This window comes from Ixodes scapularis, unplaced genomic scaffold, assembly GCF_016920785.2.
Source record: "Ixodes scapularis isolate PalLabHiFi unplaced genomic scaffold, ASM1692078v2 PGA_scaffold12__126_contigs__length_90152505, whole genome shotgun sequence".
Taxonomy (NCBI): domain Eukaryota; kingdom Metazoa; phylum Arthropoda; class Arachnida; order Ixodida; family Ixodidae; genus Ixodes; species Ixodes scapularis.
Window position 1 is genome coordinate 31900135 of NW_024609838.1, and position 24324 is coordinate 31924458.

General features: G+C 45.6%; 1 protein-coding gene across 1 annotated transcript in view; it reads right to left on the bottom strand.

The window, feature by feature from the left end:
* The window catches only part of LOC8032095, a 303464-nt gene that overhangs the window by 23498 nt on the left and 255642 nt on the right, over window positions 1-24324 (bottom strand). The window contains exons 11-12 of the mRNA XM_029988597.4: window positions 10633-10714; window positions 1205-1355 (exon numbers count right to left, since the gene is read on the bottom strand). Of these exons, the coding sequence (XP_029844457.2) occupies window positions 1205-1355; window positions 10633-10714 (233 nt within the window). The remainder of the gene's footprint in view (window positions 1-1204; window positions 1356-10632; window positions 10715-24324) is intronic.

Genomic DNA, 24324 nt, shown 5'->3' on the forward strand with positions numbered 1-24324 from the left:
ACACCGGTGTATTTCGGTGGAACGTCTCACGACGAGGCTGAAATCGGTGAATATCGGTGAAAAAAAAAAGCGATTGATCACAGAAAGAGAGTTCCAATTTTATTCACATAGTTCATACACTTCTTCTCTAGGAAGCAACTATTTCTAACACTTGGTTATTATAGTAGATGCAAGCACACTTTTATGCTTGCATCTACACGCAAGGAACGTGCTGCCGTCATGGCAGCACGTTCCTTGCGGTTCGCAACCCGCAATTATGAAAACGCACGCTCCTGTACGACACGGACGTTGGCAGTGTCTTCCAGGAACCACAGCAACCTCTGAATACATGGCTTGCACCGACATCACTTGGCCAGACACAATGAGGAAAAGGCACGTGAGAGCCTACCCTCCACTGTGTTAATTTTTCCACAAAAGGGGGTCATGGGAGACACAATAGGGGAAAGGCGTATGAGAGCTTAGCTTCCACTGCGTTCACTAGACGCTTTTGACCCCCAGAAAGGAGGGCGGACTGACGCCACCTGCAAGCCATGTATAAACACTGGAAGAATGCAGGATCCACGAGATAACACGTTTGACGAACCTCTACGGGGAAAGGGTTTCGCTAGGTCGGAAACTAGCAACGACCGGTGTTTTTCGGTTTTAACCAGGGCGAAAATATCCAACCACCGGTGTTTTTCGGTTTCAACCGATTTTATATTTTCGTCACCGACGGATGTTTATCGGTGTTTTTCGGTTAAAACCGGAAAATGCACACCCTAGTTATAACTTATATGGCTATATCCTAAAGAGTTTGATTTGTAGGGTTATACCTCATAGGACTTACCTCATACAGGTATACCTTATGGTTACATCTTATACAGAATAGTACTTTGTAGAACTTTACTTTATTCGGTTGTACCTTATCCAGTTATACCTTATACGGTTATATCCCATACAGGTTACCTTATAAGGCTATATCTTATATGCTTATGCTTCATACAGATGCAGACTTATGAGGTTGCATCTTATACAATAGCACTACCGTACATCTATATACTATACTGTTACATCTCATACGGTAATACTGTGTATAGTTTTACCTGATCCAGTTATACCTGTGCATTTACACCGTTTCACGTTCTATAGTCGTACACTAACTGCCACCGCGCACACATCCGTACAACCTATCTGACTGCAAGTATCAACTCAAAGGGGCACTTACTGGAGGGCAAACGTCCAGGCAGAAGGAGACCGTCATCTGGAACTTGACGGTGCTGTCCGAAGCGAAGCGGAACGCCTGAAACGGCGCGATGAGCGACTTCGACGACGGGACGCGCTCGAAACCCGGGAACACGGCCGGTTCCACGGGGCACCTACGAGCAGAAAAATAATCGTATTCGGTGATGTGCATCGGTCTTGTATACTAGGGACTACCATAGTCCTTCCCAGCTTAAGAAACCCAGGTAGTGAGTTCTTATGTTCAATCTTCTGGCTTCGTAATTCGTTCCTCGTTGTTTTTTTTTTTTGTTTTTTTTTTTTTTTTATCGACCAATGACGCAATCTCCATTGGCTTTGGGCGATAATGAGATGCGTGGATTTGCTGTACCCCATAATTTCTGAAGTTGTCAGTGACAATAACGTATTTGATAAGATAATTCCTGGTACATGACTCCAAGGTACTATTTGACGACATGATTTTGATTTAATGACTAAAATATTCAATTACACTATCTCAATAAAACCTTTTTTTCAAAAGTCCGTCGAGCAACATTGGCGGTCGCTATTTCGTGGACACGAAACGTGTGATTGGAACAGAGCACTCGCCGACAGTTGGCGCTGCACTCGTGTTCAATATATGCTTAAAGTACGCGCCCAAGCAACAGTAAACTTCAACAATTTGTTGTTGTTTTTTTGTTTTTTTTTTAGACTTAGGCTAGGTGGCGCAAGCTACCGCCCGTTACAAAGAGGTTATAATTTTACATCTTATACAGACTAGTACTTTGTACAGATTTACTTCATACGGTTGTACCTTATATGGTTATTATACCTTGTAGGGTTAGACCTTATCCAGTTAAACCTTATACGGTTATATCCCATACAGGTTACCTTGTAAGGCTATAGCATTAATTAATTAATTAATAAGCAATTAACATCCATCCATCCATCCGGTGCAACAGACTGTATTCCGCTGCAACTCAAGGAGGTAGGCCGAAGAAAAGGAAAGCCGGGGAGGAGGTAGCAGACGGAACGCTGGAGAGGAGGGGGCAAACCTCCTCTTCTCCCTTGTGTTACGTTGGTTGCGTCTGCTTCCTCCTCTCCGGCCTTTCTTCCCCTCGCCTTACACTTCTTGGCCGTGTTCCAAACTTTACTTGATCTTACTCCAGGGTAAGGGTTTTGTACCCTTGGCTTTCTAAAACCTACCCGCGTCCAGCGTTTTTCAATCTGTGCTATCACGTGAGTAACTCGGATCCATTTGGATAAGATTTGGAGCATAGCCCTTGAGTTGCAACGGACTTATAGGTGGCGCGCCTTTTTCTAAAAGTATATCGTATTGCTTCAAAAAAGTTTGATTAAATGATCTCGATTTTAGATGAATACAAGGCATTCAATTACGTAAATTGACTGCAAAAAAAAAGTAGGCCTGTTCCTTCAAAAATGGCCGTCAGCTTTTTTTTCTTCTTTTTTTTTACCTCATAAGATCACGTGATGCAGCTCGAAGACCTGTGCCATACAAATATTTGATTAAATCGAATGCAGGTACCTCGACATTTTATCTTTTTTTGTGCTTAAACGACATGGTTTGGATTAATATTATGTGTAGGGTTCGGAGTTTTCGGGTTAAACCGATAAAAGTATGCCGAATCCATTTTCGAGCATTCGGTTTTAACCGAAAATGGTCAGTTTTTTAGGGTCGCGTCGAGATGGGCGGGGGAGGATGGGGGAGGGGAGAGAGGGCGTCGCAAAGTTCGACATTGTGTGACGTCTTCGTGATTGCCCTCTTCCAAGGTTCAACATGCAACAAAAGAGGTCGTGGATTGGCCTCCGCGGGACATCTGTATCTTTTCTGTGATCGGGCTTAATGCGTAAAGTTTCTGGTCCAAAAAAAAAAAAAAAAAAGGAAAGTTCGGGTGTGGGCTAGTATGAGGTTTTTAGTTTCATGCAAGATCTGCAGCCAGAATTTAGTGAGCACACGAAATATGTTGTGCTTCAAAACGTTGCACCGTGTGTCTTTTAGCGGTCACAATTGGTTGATTGGCGGATTTTGGCTCAGGCAGCGCTTCATCTCCTCAGCCTGCCAGTGCCCAGTGTTACGTTCAGAGGGCGTTCTCGAAGCCCAGGGTCATTAACAGGAAAGAATGAGCGTGGATCAATAAGGACAACCTGGGAACGTGTATATGTGTTTACTATAATAAGATCACGTAATCCTGATGTACAGAAGGTGAAATTCCATCTTTTTCGGACAATGTCTTGTTTGTACTTCTCTGTTTTAGGGGATTTTTCTTTTTTTACAGTTGCACAGATTCGCCAAATAAAGTGTCGATATTTTTATGTATTTATGCCGTTATTTTATTATTTTTTTTGAGGCATAACAAATATTAGAGTTACGAAAATTATTTGGTCCGGTGTCCGATAAAGCTTCTTTCATATTCACAAAAAAAAAAAAAAAAAATCGGTAAATTTTTATGGGCGTAAATATACACCGAAAAAAAAAACGAAAATTGAGTGTTAAAATAAACACCGAAAAGATATGCCGAATTTTGAAAAAAATAAAATCCGAAAACGCGGAACCATAACTCTATGTTATACACGATAAAATCCATTATTTGATCAAAACGTCTTACGTTTTCTCTTTTCCGCATAAGTTTCTTCTGCCTCACTGCCCTCAAAAATCTATCTTCGATCGCTTTTTTATGTATAACATTCGGGAGCTAGGGCACGCACCCAATATATATATTCTAGAACGCCCGAAGAACCTAAACAAAATTGACGATTTATTTTTCTTTTTTTTTTAGAAGCTGTAGTCAAACACTTTTTTATTTTAATTTCATTCGTTATTAGAGAATGTGGCATCGACACACACCGTCGTACATGACGCCAGGCTTTCTGCTTTAAGAGGTTCAGATACCACAAAGCGACGCATTCGAACTCGCCATGAAATATGCTGTATGTGACAACAATCAGATGCAAGACGGCATTGTTAAAGGCCCATTTTTATCGTCAGGAGCCTGCTTTTCAACAATCCCAATAAGGCAGAACAAAAGTAACATATACCTACACATAAAAAAAAAAAAACGTACGTGGAATTGTGTTAGTATATTTCTTTCTAAAATAATTTCTTTCTGTTTTTCGTTTGCCTTTGTTTCGTCACTTCAACGTTTACACAAATCAGGATCATTTAGGTCTTGCGATGTTTCAGCTAGGATACGAAATGTGCTTGCAGGCGATGTACGCGAAACGGTTGTAATGATTACGCTAGCCCTAGCCGTTACCAAAAAAAAAAAAAAGAAAACAGAACAACCGAAATTGTTTTTAACACTTGAGATTGTCACTAAGATATAGAGTGGGTACTTCTGGCAAGCCAGCGCTGACCGGGCGTAGGGAATGATATCAAATATTGATCATATGATGCAGAATTAAAAAAAAAAAAACAGGCAGACATTGCGTGGTAAGACGAAGCAAGCAATCAAAATGATTGCCCCATCTTTTCAAGTCGTCCCCCGTCGCCCCCCCCCCCCCCCCCCCCCCCCCTATCAAATCCAACTCACAAACCAACTCGCGTTAAAGTCATCGCGGGGAGAAACACTTATAACGTGCACCCATTATTCCCAAACTTTTCTTTTTTTTTTTGTGGGAGGGGGGGGGGGGGGGGGCGGTTCCGTAACCAAACAGAATCGCCACGTAGGACGAACAGTGCCCACTCGAACTTTCTCAATAGGGAAAATGGGGAGCAGTGGCATGGAAAAGACAAATGGGGAAACGTTATTTTCAAACACAGTATGCGGTTATACTCACACGACACGCTCGGGTGCTACACTCCGTTCCACCTAACGATGGACCTCAGCGGACGCTATGGAGTAATCCTAGCAAATCTAGGGCTTTAAACGTTATCACGTGACCACACACACGACTCGCGTCGCCGCACCCGTCCCGAATCTCACGTGACGATCGCGCGACATTCGTCTGGGGCTTCGATGGTTCGTAGCGCCCTTCTTCCATTAGGCCCCGCTAATGTGCCTAAATTACAGAGGGTTACCAACCGTTGGATCGTGGTCACGTGGTTCGTGGGACGCGCTCGCAATACGAGCTACGAGCAGTTGGGGACGCAGACGTTGGGTCGTCTGCAAGCCTCCCGGCCTTTCGAACGACAACGCACACCGTTGAACTGCAAACGCTCTCGTGGGTTTGAACTGAACCCTCTCTTAAATCTAGGCTGTTCGAGCCCCGCACGCGAACCCTGGGCCCGCGCAGAAACGCCGAGAGTCTTTGCGGCCGCAAATGAGCGCGCACTCGCACGCCAAACCGAGTTCCAACCGGGATGTGTGGGACGCCGGTGCGCCAAGACAATGCCCGTCGGCGGACGTAGTACGTTTGTAAAACGCCCGGCGGAGCGCCGGTCTCCTCGCCGCAGCTTCCGAGCTGCAAGACAAACGCCCTTATCTCGCAGCCTGCGCGAATGCGAATGCGGGACGTTAATTAAATGAGCGCGAGGAGCGGGGAGAAGACCGGACTCGGGAAGAAGCTGCGGCGCTGAATGAGCGCGCCGCGGAGGGGCCCGTCCCTGCGTTGCCGCCCACACTCGCTTCTTAACCTGGACCGGCTCCGGAAACCACACATCCTCGAAGGCAAATCAAGTATATGCTCGGCTTCATCCCACGATGGACTGGAGCGGAAGCTACATTCTCTAAGAAATATCGAGTGTCTACTCTCCCGAAAACGCATGCTGGGACAGCGAATCGTTGGTAACTACGGAAAAAATGCGGCAAATGACAAATTAAAAAAAAAATGTATCGACAGAAAACAAAAAAAGACAGTCTACGCACAGGGCATGATGTTTCGTCGTGCTCAGTACAAAGCGCAGACCATTTATTGAACACTATGAACATATTAGAGATATCTAGTAGACCGTATATCCTAGAAATATACGCGTGGCTAATCGGAGCTCGTGCCGTCACTTCGAAGCACAGGGATTGAGCACGCGTCCGCTGGGCCCGCTGTCCACAGCGTACAATCTACTAACGCTCTCTACTTTCACTGTTGTCGTTGCAGTGATTGCCTCATCGACGCGCTGTAGATTGCGAGGATTGGCTCTTTAGGAGCTTGGCAGGAAAAAAACGCTCCAGGTTTTTTGGGGAGTCTGCGAGCCAATTCAGCGAGCTGCGGACGTATGACGTCACTGAGCGTCACTCGCGTCGCTGGGCTTCTTACGAGGGTCACGTGACACCTACCACACGGCATGGGGATTGGCTGGAATGGCTTTTATAGGGGGTACTCTGAGGTCCATCATAAAAAAGGTCAATCAGAGTATAGAAGGGACCCCATTTCGAAAACGGCCGATTGATCCGTTCGGCCACAAGATAACCGTTTCTTAGTGGGCGGTCTGCAGGCTCTGATTGGTTAATTTAGCCGCGTGACGTCACGCCTCGCAGCGTGTTTGCGTGGCCCGATTGGCGTCGCTCGTTCCGTAGCTCAAACTACGGTTCATCTTATCCGAGGGCGTCAGAGGCAGCCGCGCTTTGAGAACTCGTCCCCCGAATGTTTCGGACGACATCTGCAGCGCTCGCTCCGAGAGCCGCGGCTTTCTGCGAGAGCTCGAAGCAGTAGCAGTCCCCAACAGGTGGCCTGAAACTTTTGTAGAACTGGGGAAACTTTCCTCGCTTTGACCTCAAGGGGCAAACTGACTGCAAGTCTTCATTAGATAAGCCTCGTTTGATGCCCGCGATAAGAGCGGTTTCCTTCGAATAATAGCTGCGAAGGGAAGGTGCGGATGCAGGCGTCACTGTCGAGTTGAGAAACTAGAGGTGACCAAGTCGTGGTCTTGGGAAGTTTTCTCAAAGTGGTTGTTGACCAGAAGAGACGCCTCAAATGAAACATCTTGCCCAAAAGTTGATTCATCCAAGATTCTACTCAGCTTTGAGAAAGTCACATGAACGAGCGCACGCTCTAGAGTCGAGTATATAATCTCACGAGCTGAGTACACGACAGACGCTCTGCGAGACAATTAGTGCTTACACGAAATTTATGCTTTTCAGCTGATTATTCAGAAAGGGTGCCAGCGAGCATTAAACTGAACCGCGTGAGTTTGCGTTAAGGCCAAGAACTTTAGACTGCGCACAAAGCAGTACTTAAACCAATTTTCCAATTTCACGAAACAAACACGTAGAACAAAAGACATCAGCTTCTTCGTGCTAACTGTGCCACGCTCTGCACGACTGTAAAAGATAGTGCCTTTCTCAACGCTCTTGCGTCCTCATATTCAACTTGAGATAGGCGAGGCTTATAGACAGATTTATTTCTATAGTTTACCTGATTTCCGCATTATGGTTCGTAATATTTGGTCGAAGTTGGACGTCATGCGAACTCAGACCTGCACAGGTTATTCGAAAAAGGTAATCTGCAATTACAATTACTCTTGCTTAAAAAATGTTCAATTAGATTAACTGGTTACTTGGGAAGGAAGTTAATTGGCCGTTACTTGAAAAAATAACCATTACTTTTAAAAGTTTAAAAACGTGTCTTTTGTATTTTTCATTACCTCATTTGTCCGTGTAAACTTCGACCCCACACTCGTAACCAGCACGTTTCTCAAGACAAAAACGAAACCCCAAAAAGTCGCTGCGCACTTTCTAAATTTTGAGACCTCGGTGGCTTTGTTGTGTCGTAAACAAAAAACCGAGGTGAATCGAAATTGGGTTATTACCACGTAAAATAATGCTACCAGAAAGAAAAGAAAAAGTACAAATCATAGTGTGGAAATGTGTCATCTGTAGCGTCCTCACGCGCCGAAACGTAAGCAGCGGTACTCCGAACTGATATGAAGGTGCTAAACTTTGGAGATAAACTTTGGTCGTATTTATTCCGATAACGTAAAGCCAACATTTGCGATGTCGTCAGAAAGCGCAAATAAGAGAAAGTTTGAAAATCTTACAGGTCTCATTAAGCTGTATTGCCGCATTACGCTACAAGTCAGACTTACGCTACTTGCTGCGTTTAGCATGATTAAGGAGGTCACGATCGTACTGCGCATGGCGTCTAGCATACACTGTGTGAAAATGTGCACCCCAGCGACAAATCCGACAGTGATAAGAATATGCAGAAAACAGTTCAAAAATGAGCAAGAAAAGAACACTATGATCTATGGGTGAAATGAACAACAACAAAGAAACTCAATAAAAAAAGGGAAAAATAAAAGAAAAATTGCGTGTACATCCGGATGAAAACATGCAAAACCCTAATAACGATTTCGCCCCGGGCCCATCTCACTTCTAATTGGAAACTACGTGTTTCCTAGAATGCCGAAGGAAAGGTTCGCCAAACAGCGAAACTGTAAACGTGTTGCACTCATTGATCTGCATTCCGGTCTGCCTTTTTTTTCTTTTTTTCCCCCGTTGCTCGAAACAAACGAAGGGAGTTGCGTTCTCGTCCCTCCATCTAATGCGTGTACGACCGCTCACACGTCCCGCCGAGATAAACGCAGCATCTCCCAAACCCCGCCATTCAAACCTCCCCCTTCTCCTCAATCTCAACGTCCCGCCATCCTCGGGGCACCATGCAGACAAGCAGCGCCGGGATCCGAGGCGGCCCCACGCATGTAGCAGCCTCGAAAAACAGGGAAACAGATCAGACCATCGGCACGCACACCCTCCTCCTTGTCAGACGAGAGATGATGAGATCGCTGCATCCCCGCGCTCAGGACACACACTGTCACGGCCGAAGGCCGTTTCGCTCTAATCTCTCCTCTTACAAGAAGGGCAGCAGGAGCCAGCGAGAAACGTCAAACAAGCTCACCCCCGTTCGTTCTTCTGATGGACACTTGAGAAGAACGCCCCCCCCCCCCCCCCCCCCTTGCTTTCTTTCCCATTTCCCGAGCTCGAGGTTATTAATATCAGTGAATTCTGAGAGGAAGGGGGGGGGGGGGGGGGGGGGCACGTTATCACGTTGGTGGCAAGACCAAGGTCCCGGACGCTTGTATCAAGCGGGACGTCTTCTATCCAGGGGCGGGGGGGAGCACTGCCACGCGTTTTATTCGCTCACATTTTGTGTATGTTACTCGTTGCGCATATATTGTTTCTGCTGAAGGGAGAAACTAGCAGAATTCCGGGCATTCCCGGAGGTGGAGCGGGCCTTTTCCGCAAACATGGTGTCGTCGTCGCCTCGCGATCGTGTTCACGGCATAGCGGCATCGGAAGTGGAGGCGGCGCGATGGAACGACCGGGTCGATGATTGCAGGAAGCCAGGGTTTGCTTTTTCTTCTTTTCTTTTTTTTTTTCTTTTTTCGATCGTCTTATTAGGTGCTTCTGGTATACGCCCCATATTACTTCTCTTACGCGTCGTTCCGCTAGAAGTACGAAACATGCGTCTCTTTTGTTCCGAGGCTCCCCGCCCGAATGTGAGAGTCGTTTGGCCAGAGTTTAGCGGAAACGGTTTTAGAGACAATCGTTTCGTCTACGGTTTTGCAAAAACCGTCAATACCCTTAATAGACACCGCTAGTAGGCGTCCTTACAAGCGTGTATATGTGAGTGGTAATTACGTCACACATGCGGCGATGGCATCGCATATGTACATCGATTAGGGTCATACGCGAATAAAACAAAATAGAGAGTCCTGCTATCATTAGTATGAAACTCATCCAGTGATTGGACATTGATCGGTTGCTCGAGATAGAGCATCTCTCATATTGGGACAGTGGTTACAGTTCAGTAAATATATTTTCCTCTTTATTAAAAGTGGGGGAGGGGGGGGGGGGGGGGGGCAACGAAAGGGTGAAAACACGCGGATACACCCATATGGCGGTAGTGAAACTGTGTTCTGAATTGTTTGCTTTCGAGGTGTACTTTTTTGTCGTCAAACAGCAATGATATAATGAGCGTTCAATTTAATACTGACGCCTAGACTCACCAAACACAAAAGCACAACCGCAAACAATTTGAAAAAAAAAACACCGAAAGAAAAAAGAAGGAGAGAAAGAGAAACTGGACACGAGGGGTGAAAGAAAATTACGAGTTAGAATGACACAAGTGCTAGTGCCACTAAATAAGCTGCGCTTCAGAGTAACGACAGTTGGCCATATTGTGGCTTAAGATCATGGTTGCCAGTTCTCTTAAGCTTTTTTTCTGAAATCACAGGAAACGCTTTTCCGCCCTCCACAAAAGATTAAACAGTTCGCTACAGAGAGAATCAATATTACATGAGCTTCCTAACACCCAATCTAATGCCGAGGAAGTCGCATCTTTGAATCATGACGATCGGCAGTTGCGTCTGCTCTGCACAAGCCCCGAAATGGCGGCGTCCACAACAATGTCGGGGAACGGAGTGCCCATACTCTAAGCGCAGCTCATTTAGTGACTCTATAGTCTGCGGGTATTCGTAATTTTCGATCGCCGTCTTTTCCTAACCCAGACTTTTGCGCAGTCAAAGCTATGGAAACTCACCCTTTGTCGTCGAGAAGCAGGATCGTTTCGGAACCTTCTCCGCTCCGAGCCGTGAGTGTGCTTCCGAAGATTCCAAACACGGCTGCAGGAGAAGAAGAAAAAAAAAGAGGAAAAGCGTTAACCTCAGTCAAAAAAATGAAAGCCGTTTACAACTCCCTGTAACGCCGAATTAGAGCGCAGCTCTTGAGGAGGAGGAGGGAAGGGTACTGAGGGGGGGGGGGGGGGGGGTGTCCGGGGGGGGGGGGGGGTCACGTGACCTCACGGTTACGCCGCTCAAGCCGGAAACGGGCGCCTCAGAGCTGCGCTCTAAAAGCTTGCCCACCTAAACCGAACTATGCGATTATCGGAAGTAAATTAATTAAAAACATTATAGGTCACAGCATGAAAATACAGTGAGCGGATTGGGAGCCTTCACTTGAAACTTAGATTGACGCACCTCCGTACCCTCCAATCGTTTTGTTCGATGATGGCAACGGACCCGGCGTAAAACTACTGTGGGGAAACGGAATATTTAGATATGTAGATGCTCAAAGACTGAATCTTGTACCAAATATACGAAAGCGAAGCACTACACTCCATTTTATCTGAAGTCCGAGTAGGCCAAACGCTAGTTGTAACGGATACAAACACAAAGACTTCGAAAAACGTGCTGTCAAGACGAATTCTTCACACTTGAGCGCATCAGTTGTCGGTAACACACGCGATGAATTTCGGAAAATGTCTCGATCTAGAGTTTTGGGAGGGGCTTGGCCACAATGGCTTTTAGCGTTGCTAGCGCTCAGTGTCAATGTGAAACACATGTAAAAACCCAGAGCCCCAGGGGATAAGGAAAAAGGGAGAAAAAGGGGAGGGGAGGGGGGAAGGGGCGTTCGAGGATCAAAGGTAAAACAAAAAGTATCGTGCAAGCCGATTTTTTCACGAAATGTATTCCGCATCACAAAACGCAGGAAACGACGGTGCACGGTGCTTGCGATATACGACACGAGCAGTGCTTGTGTCGTATCGCGGTCATCATCCCACAGGAACAGCTCAAAATTTCCAGCAGAACGACAGGCTTTATGACGCGCACAACTGATAGCGACTTCCCTTCACGGCTGCCGCCACGAACAGACAGTTTACGCCATCATCTATTTCAACACGTACGTTTTTGCGCGCCGCAAAACGTTGTGCGTAGCGCTTTGCGCGCACGCAGGGATCATCGACGTAAGAGGCCCACCGGCTTAATTTAGCGTAAAACGTGCCGGGACCCTTTCCACTGCATCACTGCCGACATCACAAACACGGTGAAAAAAATTGAGACAAACAAAGTTGTCATAAAACAAAACTTGAGCAATGGTCGCACAAAAGAAGTGACACACGGTTATGGACTTTTTTGGAAGCCGTCGTGTTAGTTTTGTCTAAGCGTCCTGCTAAAGTCCCCCAATAACTCCTAAAAAAAAAAGAAAAAAGTGTGCGGGTATGTTTGGCAGCCTGAAGTTAGTCTGCCTCAACAGTAGCGACTTGTCTCTCAGCTGTATACGAGAAATTTAGCCAGGGCACTACAATCGTTATCCTGGGGGTCTTCACGTGCACCGTGCAGTAGGGATACATGACCGCGCGTGCCGGCACAATGCTCGTCCAGATCGGAAGGGGCAGGGGCTGAGATCACCATACACTCCTTTAATTATACGAGTTTGATACTAAAAATCATTTTGTCCGATTGCAGTGGAAATAATGGCGTTATGAATTCGGAAAGGTTATTGACATGTTGCGTCTGGACACCAAATAAGGTTACCCATCAGTAAAAGGCGCAATGTTATAACTGCTTCAGCGCACTTACGCTTTCACTGGGAAGGAAGGAAGAACGCGAAGATGTCCACCTGCTAGAAGGCGCTGTATAGTCAATAACGGTGCACTCACGACACGCTGGCAGTCGAACCGCGTTCGAAAACGGTTGCGAACACGGTTGCTTAAAGGGATATAGAAGCGGTTCTGTATTTGAGGGAAAACGCTTAAATTGTTTTCATTCGAATATCACGATGATTATGTTTCTTAAATTTCGTGTCGTCATATTCAAAGTTTTCGGAATCTCTGCTTTCGAGCATCTTCAGCGCCTATCAAAGCTATGCACCCGCACTCTTGATACTTTCAAAGAGGGTCAGAAAAAGACGTCACGACCGGTGTCAACACCATCGCAATATTTACAAGTAGTCAACCCAGGTGCGATCTCCTCAGCCCATCACGTGCATGCTCGTCGCTTCGGAAAGCGAGCAAATCACACACCATACGCACCAACACTGAAAATAAAACAAGCCAAAAGCCCACCCCCCCCCCCCTTTTTTTTTTTTTTTGGGGGGGGGGGGGGGGGCGGGGGTTGCTTAGCGAGCTTGCAATAGACTTATTGCTATAATATGCAAGCATCAAGGAAAATGCAGGGATTGGTGTTCCACGCACTGCACGTGCTGACGTCAGCCGTAGTAACTTTTCTAAAGCAAATACCTAAAACAAATGGCATCTTGCACGCGCGTGCGTCAACGCTTTATTTTGGGTATTTACTTCGAATCTTTTATATGGGGAAGGCGTGCGCGTGTGGCGCGTGGAACACCAATCCCTGCATTCTCCTTGATGCAGTGGGTAATACAGCAAATGGTCTATAGACATTTCGCTAAATTACCCAAGCAACAACGATATGGCTATAGGAACGTAAATACACGCGGTGCACGTGCTCGCCTTACCTATTGAAAGGATTCAAAGTGAATAACCAAAATAAAGCGTTCGTAAAACGCGTGTGCGAAGCGTCATATATTTTAGATCTTTGCTTTCGAGCAGTTAGAGCTGAAGACGCCAGCGCGTGCAGCGCGTGTACCTACGCTCAACTTCTCAGCATTCTTTATGATGCTTGGGTTATTCGGCACAAGGTCTATTGCACGCGCTGCCCACACGAGCGACACGCGCTTGGCGGCCGAAAGCTCTGGGTATAGACCCTTTTTATGGCAAACGCCACCAGGTGGTGCTCCAGTCTTTGACGTCGCAGGGAACTTTCGGTTTATAAAAAGAATGAACAAAGGCCACCTTAACATCGCTGCTTAAATGCAGATGAAACGTTTAAGCACCAATTCTCTAGGTCAGTGGTTCTCAAATGAGGATCCGCGGACCCTTCGGGGTCCGCGAAGGCATTCTAGGGGTCCGCGAAGCCCTGCCTCATCAGTCAAGCCCGGCAACAAAAGTTGTCTTTTTCCAGATTGAAAAGAAATGTTATAATTATAATGCAAATAATTGCAAAGATGCAAGCGAGCTGGACAACAATGACGAAAATAATCCCTGGAGAAGGGGAACAAGAGGGACAAAGGACAAACATAAATGTTTGTCCTTTGTCCCTCTTGTTCCCCTTCTTCAGGGATTATTTTCGTCGAGAAATGTTTCCGCTTTTGCGCGAGTTTTCTCTTGTGTACGTCAATAAGAGAGGTCTACTTCGAGCTAGCTCTTAGTTATATACATTTATATTAAATCAATATTATATTTAACCTATACTTTTCTTCTCCTCTCACCCTGAACGGGGTCCTTCATCATCTCCGCCGACCCACAAGGGGTCCGCGAAACATCGATGGTTGAGAACCACTGCTCTAGGTGAACGCCAAAAGAATGAATTGGAGTGCGAGATCTGTTAAAATGTTTTGAGTGTTCGTGTAAACTAGCTTGCCTCCTCCAAGATGTAATATTGTACAGCCGAAGGCCCTCGTTACATCTCCAACTTTGTTGTCCGCGTAGAATTTATGCTTTCTAGCACCGGTGACATAAGCAAGCTCAACCGGCTTGCAAAGACGGTGCGACCGGAACTCACTTAGAAGTTGGGACGTAAGTGGCAGTTCCTGTTTGTAAACAGCAAAGAGGTCTATTACGTAACGACTGGTCTGGGGTTTTTCGTGTTTTCTCGCGTTTAGTTTCATCTCCAGGAAAAACAAGTGTGATATTCAGATTCACGAAATAAAAATACTTTCAAAGTTATTTTTTTCAAGAACTTTGTTCAGTTGTTTTTACAGATTCAATACAATTTTATGCACGTTTCATGATGCAAACGAGCGGATCTCATTCGCAGATGATATTCGAACGCCAGTTTGTCATCTCCCACTTCCCCCCTCTCTCTCTCGTCAGTGTGAGTGTGACGAATTTCGAGCATCAATTATTGTCGCTTCAGCGAAACTCTGTAATCAGCCGACAAGAAGGAACCCAAAGTACGAATCCCTAAGCAAGAAGCGGGAGCGTAGTGAGCGACGCCCGTGTTTCTTAAACTTCCGGTGCCTTAACAAACGACGGGCGCGACTTAAAGGGTAACTGCAAAGAAAAAAAAGTTTTTTTTTAAACAGCCTAATTGGGACAAGCATGTCACAAAACAAATGTTCCGCGAAAAAAATAATTTTTTTTATCAATATTTACGCCACAGGACGTAATTTAGTAGAGTCAGAACCTCTCCACATTTGAAACTCCCGCTCTTTCGACCCCCGCGGAAGAGGAGTACGCCCCGCCCCTCACCCTCCTTGCGTTGCGGAGTTGACCGACGCAGCGTCTCGACTTCCGGCAAGGTCTGGCAACTACGCCAGGCCGCGGTATTTTTTTGGTTTGACGCATGTAGCGAAGACGTGACCGGAGAAGTGCCCCCGTGATGTTCCCGGAAGATGGAAAGTATCGTTCGTAATCGTGGTGCGCGCTTTGAAAGCGAAGGGAGTCACAGAATCCACGAGTGCGCGACCACAAGCCAAGGTTCACCACTGCGCTGGTTTGGTTTCGGCGATCTCGTTCTGTTTGGTGGAACACAGCGATGCGACCGAGCTGAAACGTTCGTGGTGTGTGTAATGCGGTGCTAACACGGAGCGCAAATTGGTTGTTGTGGGGTTGACGTTCAACCAGTGAAGTCCCGTCGTCGTCAGCTGATCCAGTCAAACTGGTCCGGGAGGACGCTGGGAGCGTTTTTAAAAGTAAATCTGCCTCGTTCTGTTTCAAAATGTGGAAGTTTCCCGACGCATACCGTGAGTAAAAAGATGCGGGCGTTTTCAACAAAATTACGTCGTTTTAATTGAACAATGGACTCCGCATTGTTGTCCTAAATCTGCCGTTTTTATGCTTCGTGTTGGATTGCGTTTGCACAGCGACGTGTTGCATCGTGCGGTGTGAATAAATTTGAGCACGATTTCGTACCTGCCTACAGATGCATGAACTGAGACCATTTTTACGTAGTGGACATAGTGCTTTTTTATTTTCTGTCTAGTCGCGGACGTTAGGTGCACACGGGGCGAATCTCAGTGGCCTCCAGAGCGATATGACGAGAACGTAACTAGACACGTTGGTCGCTACGCGAACGCCCGATTGCCTCCAGCCAAATAGCATTCCTTTCGGGGCGACATGGCTGCTGGAAGGCTCACTGTCGGGATCACGCATCTGACATCTCCGAAAAGTCAGCATTTGCACGCGCAAACAAGCAAAACAAACACACACACACACACACAAAAAAAAAAAAAAAAAAAAAAACACGCTAAGCAAGCAACGAGGAAAACGAAAGAGCCGCGCTATGAAAGCCAAAACCCCGCGTCGCTTCATATCACTAACAGCTGCTAAACACACACTACTTCACTTCAAGAAGTCTCACTCAAGCACGCAACGACGAAACACTGATCACTTCGGCGAAACGATTAGTCGAGGTAGGCGAGACAGGCGAAGCTGGCGAAGCAGTGAGTTCGGCGGCCATGAAAGAATGGAGAAGCTTTTGTTTGTATGGTTTGTATGAATCCAAACGGAAGTGCCCGTCTTGTAAACCTTTTGTAAAGAATAATAACTCTCATCACATGGGTTATTCTTTAAACGTAAAAATATGCCGCTCAAAAGGAAATTGCAACATATAACAAAGGTTTAACAACCAAGATCTAAGCTGTCAATCAAACTCTTAGCCAATGAGAACCTTTTGGGATTGACGTCACATAATCACAACTTCGTGGCGCGCGATTTAAAACGGACGAAATAGCCGCAAACTAAAATGAGTCTCACGCAATAAATATTGCTGTAAAAAATGTTTTTTCTCGCGTAAAAATTGTTTTTTGACATGCTTGTCCCAGTTAGGCTATTTAAAAAAAAACTTTTTTTTCTTTGCAGTTACCCTTTAACATGTTTGCTCTTCTTGCTCCGTGATTCGTCATTCCGCGTTTGTTATCGCACAATGGCGCAATCTCCTTCGGCACTCGCCCTAGGTTTCTTAAGTTCTCAGTGACTACCTTATATAGAAACCAATCTGAAATCTTCGGTCCCTGCACGAGCTCGCGGAAACGAGCCTAAACTACCTTTATGCGGCGGGCTATGTATAAAGATCCGGTGGGTGTAAACACCCAAGTGCGGAAAATCTTTTTCTTTTTTTTTCTTTTTTTTTTGGGGGGGGGGGGGGGGCATGAAAGGATTACTATTTCTTCTTTTTCTTTGCTTCATCCTAACTTCATTCTTTCATCAGCGTTATATATATTATTAAATGGGAAGGAGGAGGAGGCCACGAAGGAGCTATATACTAAAACAATACAAAAAAAATGAGCTAAAAAGTCTGAAGTGAGCTTGGAACAACCTTGCCGAAATGAGCGCCAGTGCGGCGGTATATACATATTCTCGGTATACAGGAGGATATCTATCTGCTCTCCAGCGGCGCGTGCATACGCGTCTGCTGGAGCAGCTTCGTGGTATATTATATAACAAACACTGGCAAAACTTGCCTCTGAACATTGTTTTTTTTTTCCTTTTTTTTGTCTAGAGCATGCACTTGAGAGTTTGCGCCGCGAACTTGTTTATTGCGTGTCATACTTCTTTTGTTTCTCCGGTGTTTGCGTAAAAACGCCCTTTATTTTTTTATTCATTTTTTTTGTGCTGTTTTTGTTATTTACGTATCGCGGTTTCCGAGGTAGATTGCTCCCAGAAAACTGCCTTATATTTTTTCTTCTTGTCTGAAAAGTAGCGACAGGACAAAAGGGAGTACGAAGTTAAATGACGCAATGTATGAAGCTAAATGAGAGAGATAATGCATTTATCACCAGACATTTTTATATTATTCAGGTTCCCAGTTACACACTTGGCTGCATAAGCGTCAACTTCGCTTTCTAAATACATACGTTCGGTGAAATACAAAGGAAAAAAAAAGTCAAGATGGAGTTTCTTGTGTTTTGTCTTTTCGCTTAATCTCACGTATATTGCGCGCAGCGTTGCGAGGGGAAACGGCACGACCACGTTGTTTTCGTAAGCGCCTTCCTCGCTCGATTGGTTGCACACAAACACGAGCGTGTTGCACAGTTTATAGCTCGCCAGTCTCGAGAAAACTGGCAAAAATGAAGCCCAAATTTTCCTCGCTTTTAACGCCTTGTCGAGCGTCGTCACCATCCGCTCGGACGTTCTAACGGTAGAGTTGTAACAACTAAAATATCGAGTGAAAAAAAAAAAAAAAGAGATGCAGTAAACAATTTCGGAGGATGAGACTTTAACACCGAGAACTAAAACGCAGGTATGGAACTTTTGTCTCCTCTTCGAAGGGCAACTATAGTCAACGAAAGAATTAGAACGGCAGGAAGAACCCTCAGCTATTCCACCCACCTCCAACGCAAACTTCTTACTTTCGATGGCTTGAAACGTACACGCGAGGCTAAAGTATGGCCGGAGTCGAAGGGATCGTTGTAGAAGCCAGGCATCGGAAATCGGTTAAAAGGTGCATGCGGTCGTGTACCACTAGTGCCAGTAGGCGCGTGTAAAGTAAGAAACATACCTACTCAATGTTCGTTTCGTGGCCCCTATGATAAAATATACGACAGGCTAAATAGAGCCTAGAAAGAGTGAGTCAGAGTGCGAAAACTTGAGGTTGACGTATATCAACGAACATGAAGTGCACAGTGTATAAACTGAACGTCAACCTTCATGAAACAGATATCAGAAATTTGAGCCACCTGGATCCGTCGACTCTGTTTAGAGCACCGAAATAACACGCGAGTGAAAAGAGAGTGTAAGATGAAGAGGTACGTGCCACGCGTCATCTCGAAGAGCAGTTTATCTTCACTAAATCGCCCGCTTTTTCGTTCGCGTGTTTATTATTTCACTGTTTTCTATGTTATTGAAGAAACCAGCTCAGTACTTTAACCCTCGGGATAACCCCTTCATCCCAACCGATTTAAAATCTACTTTCGCTGCTAGCATTTTTTTTTAAATAAAAGAAATAAAACGTCGCAAACCTTCACTAAACGAGTGAGAAAATGAGAAGAAACGGCGAGGACGTCTCAACGCGACAACAGAAAAACAATATCACCACATCATGGGATCGAGTAAAACCCTATAACCAACGACAAGCGATTGCCACCGTCTAAAGTAACTGAACGATAAGGACAAGGCACAACCCGCATCCCTGTAGCAGACACCGGGTTACTGTCACACCCTACTCGCTTGAGGAATAGACTCCACTTCGTATGCACTGCGCAACAACCACAACGACAACAAGAAAACATAAAATAATATTATATATGCGCATGCCACACATCTACCTGACGTCACCACACCTTGCCCATAAACAATCATAGTTTTTATGCAAAAACAAATTGTGGTGAGTAATGTGTGCCTCTGAAGGTACGAGCACAGTAGCAAGGGCACCACTGATGCCAGTCAAAGCCAGGCAGAAAATGGAAAATAAAGTTTCTTCACTAACTAAAACAAATCAAGGTACTTTTTTCTCTACTATGGAGCGGTTTACTCAACACGAAGTTGTAAATAAGCACCACTTTGAATTTACAATATTTTTTTCCAAATTCTTTTCAGTAATCGGACAGATTGATCAATCTCTCTGCCCTATTGTAAAATATATCTAGTGATTAGAAATCACTATGTATTAGCTACAATTATTTACACCAAAATAATACAATTTAAATAAAATAAACCTGATTTCCCTAATAAAAATAATACATTTTTTTAGCCTGGTTAGAGTAATTGCCAGCAGCTATAGTGTAACACCTCGCTTATAATATATAAAGAATATTCGCATAAAGGCGACCATGTTACTGTAAGTGGAGTGTTCCTGTAACGGCCAAGTCCGAAACACGCCTCTCCTTTCCGCCGCGACGATGGAAGAGGCAGCAGTGTCCGATCCCAGGCATTGCGCCGTAACTCAGCCGGAGACTTTCCTCAGCGGCCACAGGGGACCGCGACGAATGCTTCGTCTCAAGAAACGTACGATGAGGAGGAAGAGTCTATGGGAGGGGAAAGGATGCGCCTAGACGCCCATATATCTTGCTACGCGCCATCCGCTGGAGAGTATAGTGATATGTGTGCTATGCCGATATCCTCACACACCGCGCCTTTGTAAATGCCGCCCGCAAAAATAAATGGTGGCGGTATGGTTTTCATTTGGAAGTATGAATTATAAACCAGGAAAACTGATTGGCTTCGTCGTAAACGGGTCGTAGAATGATCAGTTTTGATGAGTTTGAAGACTTCTTTTCCAATTGCGATCAATATAATTGAGCACTCCGCTCTTCTTTTTTTTTTTTTTTTTTTTTTTTGAGGGGGGGGGGCGGTTGTTCTTTTTTTCGAGAGGCATGAGCGCGAGTGCTTGGTTTTAGAAATAAATTTGGTGTGCGCCACGGAATTAACCCTTTTCACAACCACGTCAAACAACACTGGCTCTGGTATTTCTTAGGCATAGAGCGTATGATTGGGTCCGAGTTATCGCCAAAGGCTTTGACGATTCACCCGTTCTCAAAACGAACTGAGTCGTACTCACGCCGAGCACTCAAGCAGCCCTAGTGTGCAATGCATGCTGAGAACACTAGCTCATACAAAGGCAGATTCGTATAATTAGAGCAGCTGCTGATAGAGCGTAAACTTAAAAAAAAAAGAAAAAAAAGGTTTATTGCGTCCCCTGTCTGTTTTGAATTGTGATGAGAAGCGTACATCTTATGGTCATCTATTTACTATTGCGTGACGCCCGTTTTATTTTAAGACCCAAGGTTAGCATTTGCACTGCACTCTCTAATATTTCTGATATACGTAAAGCATGTACCAGTGCCTCCATTTCTCAAAAAGGCAGACCAACCCCCACGCTGTCTGAACACTCACGTTCAACTTGTTTGGTTAAAATTGAAGACACTTTCAATAAAATCGTGTCAGTTAAAACTACCGGAAACAAACTTGAGGCTGACGCTTGAAAGCGACATGTCTCCAAATCCTTTGTTCCCTTTTAATGTCTCAATAAATAATGTACACTTTTTTCAAAGATGCAGGATTTCTTTGGAGGTTATTAACCGACTGCCATAATCGTGAGTATGTGTTCCTGCTGACCACGTGCTAACAGCGAGCTTCCAAGACGGTTCCGGAATTCAGGTTAGGCTGACAGAGAAAATATATAGTCCTTCTCAGGCAATAAGTAGGAAACTCGCTGACTTCGTGCACAGAGCAATTACGAATTTGACTGCAGCGGTAGTAAAAATATTTCGCAACACCTGAAATAAGGTTGCCCGTCACCTAAAAAGGCCTATCCGCTAGACATATATGTGAGAACACACTGGCTCTCTCTAGCGCCATTTTGCTGGTAGCCTAGGAACACTTCCAACCAGCGCATATCTACACTAAAGGTTTCTGCAGCATTTGCACAGTCGAATCTATGCGCTACCAACGAGAAATGTTTGCTCGGTAACATTCGAATATTTATTTCAAGCGCATAGTAAAAGAAAAATCACGCCAAAAAAATCACGCATAAAAAAACACGCCTAGAAAATCACGCTTAAAATGGAAAAGAATCACGCGTAAAAAAATGTGTACCCAGATAGTAAGTATTTTAGGTATGCTTCATAGACGGCGCCCAGTGTGTTCTCTCGTAAGTAAAACGCCTCGATGCGTTTGCGTTCGCAAGTATATAGCGTTAAGTGCGCCACTTCACGAGGCGCATGCCCCGGGTGGCCCTTGAAAGTGAATGGCCGCGCAGCACTCAACCGCGTGACACGTCTCTTGCGCGTTCACGCAACAATGGCGGCCGGTATTAGCGGCGAGATGTTTCGGTGGCGCCCTCGTTTGGTCACCTTTCGTGACGTCATTACCTCGTGAACAGCAAGTTCGATGGTGTTTGTAATGGCATGGTGAAAGCATGAAGTCATAGCGCTCTCAAATCAACACTGCCAACACCGTCAAAGTTGAAGTTCTTACATTCCTCTTATTTGCGTCGCTGAGACATCCTTTGCTGACGTCATGGTCAGCATTCGGCCAATTGTGGTGGGCCGACCACAGCGACGCTTTCGATCGCTCACGTCGCCAATACTTGTAAGAAACACCAAGCGTGAATTTTATCTAGGGGCTTTAAGGCTGGTTCACACTGCCCCATTGTCTAACGTTAAGTTGCGTTACGCAATATTACGTTGAAGTCATCGCGATTTCTGTACTTCATATTAAGCGAGGCTACCAGTTCAAGGAGAAAGCATGACGCTTGACATTGGAGACACGAATACTTCGACGACTACGGGTATTCACACGAGGGAGAAATCCCGGGGATTTCTCCACGGCACGCGCATCCTGCGACGAAAACGCCAGGCTTTGCGATGTGCAAAAGCCTCGCGTTTTCGTCTCGTGATGCGCGCGCTCCGGGGAGAAATCCCCGGGATTTCTCTCTCAGTGTGAATACCCCAACGCGACTTAACGTAGGAAAATGGGGCAGTGTGAATGAGCCTTTAGTCGTAAGCAGACACGAGCCATTGCGATGCATTTGGTCACACTCAGAAGCATATAGGCGTGAGCTATAGAATCGACGTGAAACGGACTACAGCAGTAGGCACGTGACTTTCGAAGGCGGGGGCTCTGAATACACGCGAACTGTGGAGCTTCCAAAGTGCCGCGTAAACGAAAGCCCCGGCTCATAAACAGGAGTTACAGAGAGGAAGTGAAAGAATATTCTCCCCTCAAGCGCGACCGCAAGCAGCGGACCTTATCGAAAGAGAGAGCCCCGCTCGACCCGGGAGATTTACGGAAGGTGGGGCAGAAAGAGTTACGACGCACTTCCGGTTATTACACGTCACACGAAAGTATGAAGCAGTGCCCAGAAGAGCCGCTAAACCGCCTTCCGACCGGGACTGGCCTCGCCATTGATACACGGTCCTCCCGGGAAGCACTAATTCAAAAGCCCTGGAATCTTTTGTCTCGTTCTCGCCTTTTTGTTTTTTACCGCGTGTTTGTAAGTTAGGCAATGCGGACTTGTAGGCGTTCCTGAGTGCGTTCATGCATATCCGTTCGTGTTCTATGATTCCCGTTTTTGCTTCGATTCTGTTTTATGATTTCTTTGTTTTGAGATGTTTTCTATTAAAGATAGTATTGCAGCCAACAGCATCTGCAGAATAGGTTTAGCCATTTAATTCCAGGAGAAAAATACTATGCTCAATAAAAACGTGGCACTTTTTTTTTGTAACGCCAAAACATGACGTTACAAAAAAAGACAAAAAAAAAACATGACGTTACAAAAAACATGTTGCACCACGCCATTCTCGTTTTCGTAACCACGTAAACGATTCCTTGAAAATTTACATTATACGGGAAGTATTTCCTGGGCCCGTTTGCTCGAAGCGCTAACCGCGGCTAAAGTTAGCCGCAGTACCTAGCAGAGGGATTTTGATATCACGTGACAGGCTCGGTAGGGATGCGGGGAAACATGGCGGTGCCCCAGTGAGTGAGCGCCGGTCGCTTTGGAACTAATATGTCGGTGTAGCTGCAATATCGGGCGCGTTAGTCAGCAACGAATAAGGCAGGAGGCTTTCGCTTTTCCTTACATCACTTAAACCGCAAAGCATGGGCAATGACATCGCTGCATTATTTAGAAAGTGTTTCGATTCTGGGCATTCCTAAGCCTAAATGGACGCGATAATTGTCGGCATGGCAACGTCTTTGGAAAGCGAATTGTTGATAGCACACAAAAGCAGAAAGCGTCCCGACAGAACTTTTTTCGAAATTATCCAAGCATCGCGAGGAGAACGCTGGAAGTGTAATTCTACAGTTCACGCGCGCTGGCCTTCCTTTTATAAAAGATTTGAAGTAAAATATCATAATAAAGCTTTAACGAACGCGCGTGCAAGGCAAAATTTGTTTTATACTTTTTGCTTTAGAACGGTTACTACTGCAGACGCCAGCACGTGCGACGCATGCAACTACAGTCGTAGCATGCACCTCGGTGCTTGGATAATTTAGAAAAAAAGGTCTGTTGGGACGCCGTCTGCTTTTGTGTGCTATCAACAATCCGCTTTCCAAAGACGTTGCTATGCCGACAATTATCGCGTTCATTTAGGCTTAGGGGTGCCCAGAATCGAAACACTATCTAAAAAATGCGGCGATGTCATTGCCCATGCTTTGCGGTTTAAGTGGGGTAAGGCAAAGCGAAAGCCTCCTGCACCATTCGTTGCTGACTAACGCGTCCGATATTGCAACGACAACGACATATTAGTTCCAAAGCGAGCGGCGCTGTAGGGCACCGCCATGTTTCCCCGCATCCCTACCGAGCCCAGTCACGTGATCTCAAAATCCCTCTCCTAGGTACTGCGGCTAACTTTAGCCGCGGTTAGCCGCGGTTAGTGGTTCGAGGAAACTGTCCCTGGCGGTCATTGCTGAGTCCGTGGCTGCTAAGCCCGAACTGACGGCGAGCTTCCACGCTGGTTTTGGAAAGTATACACTTCCATATATACAGTC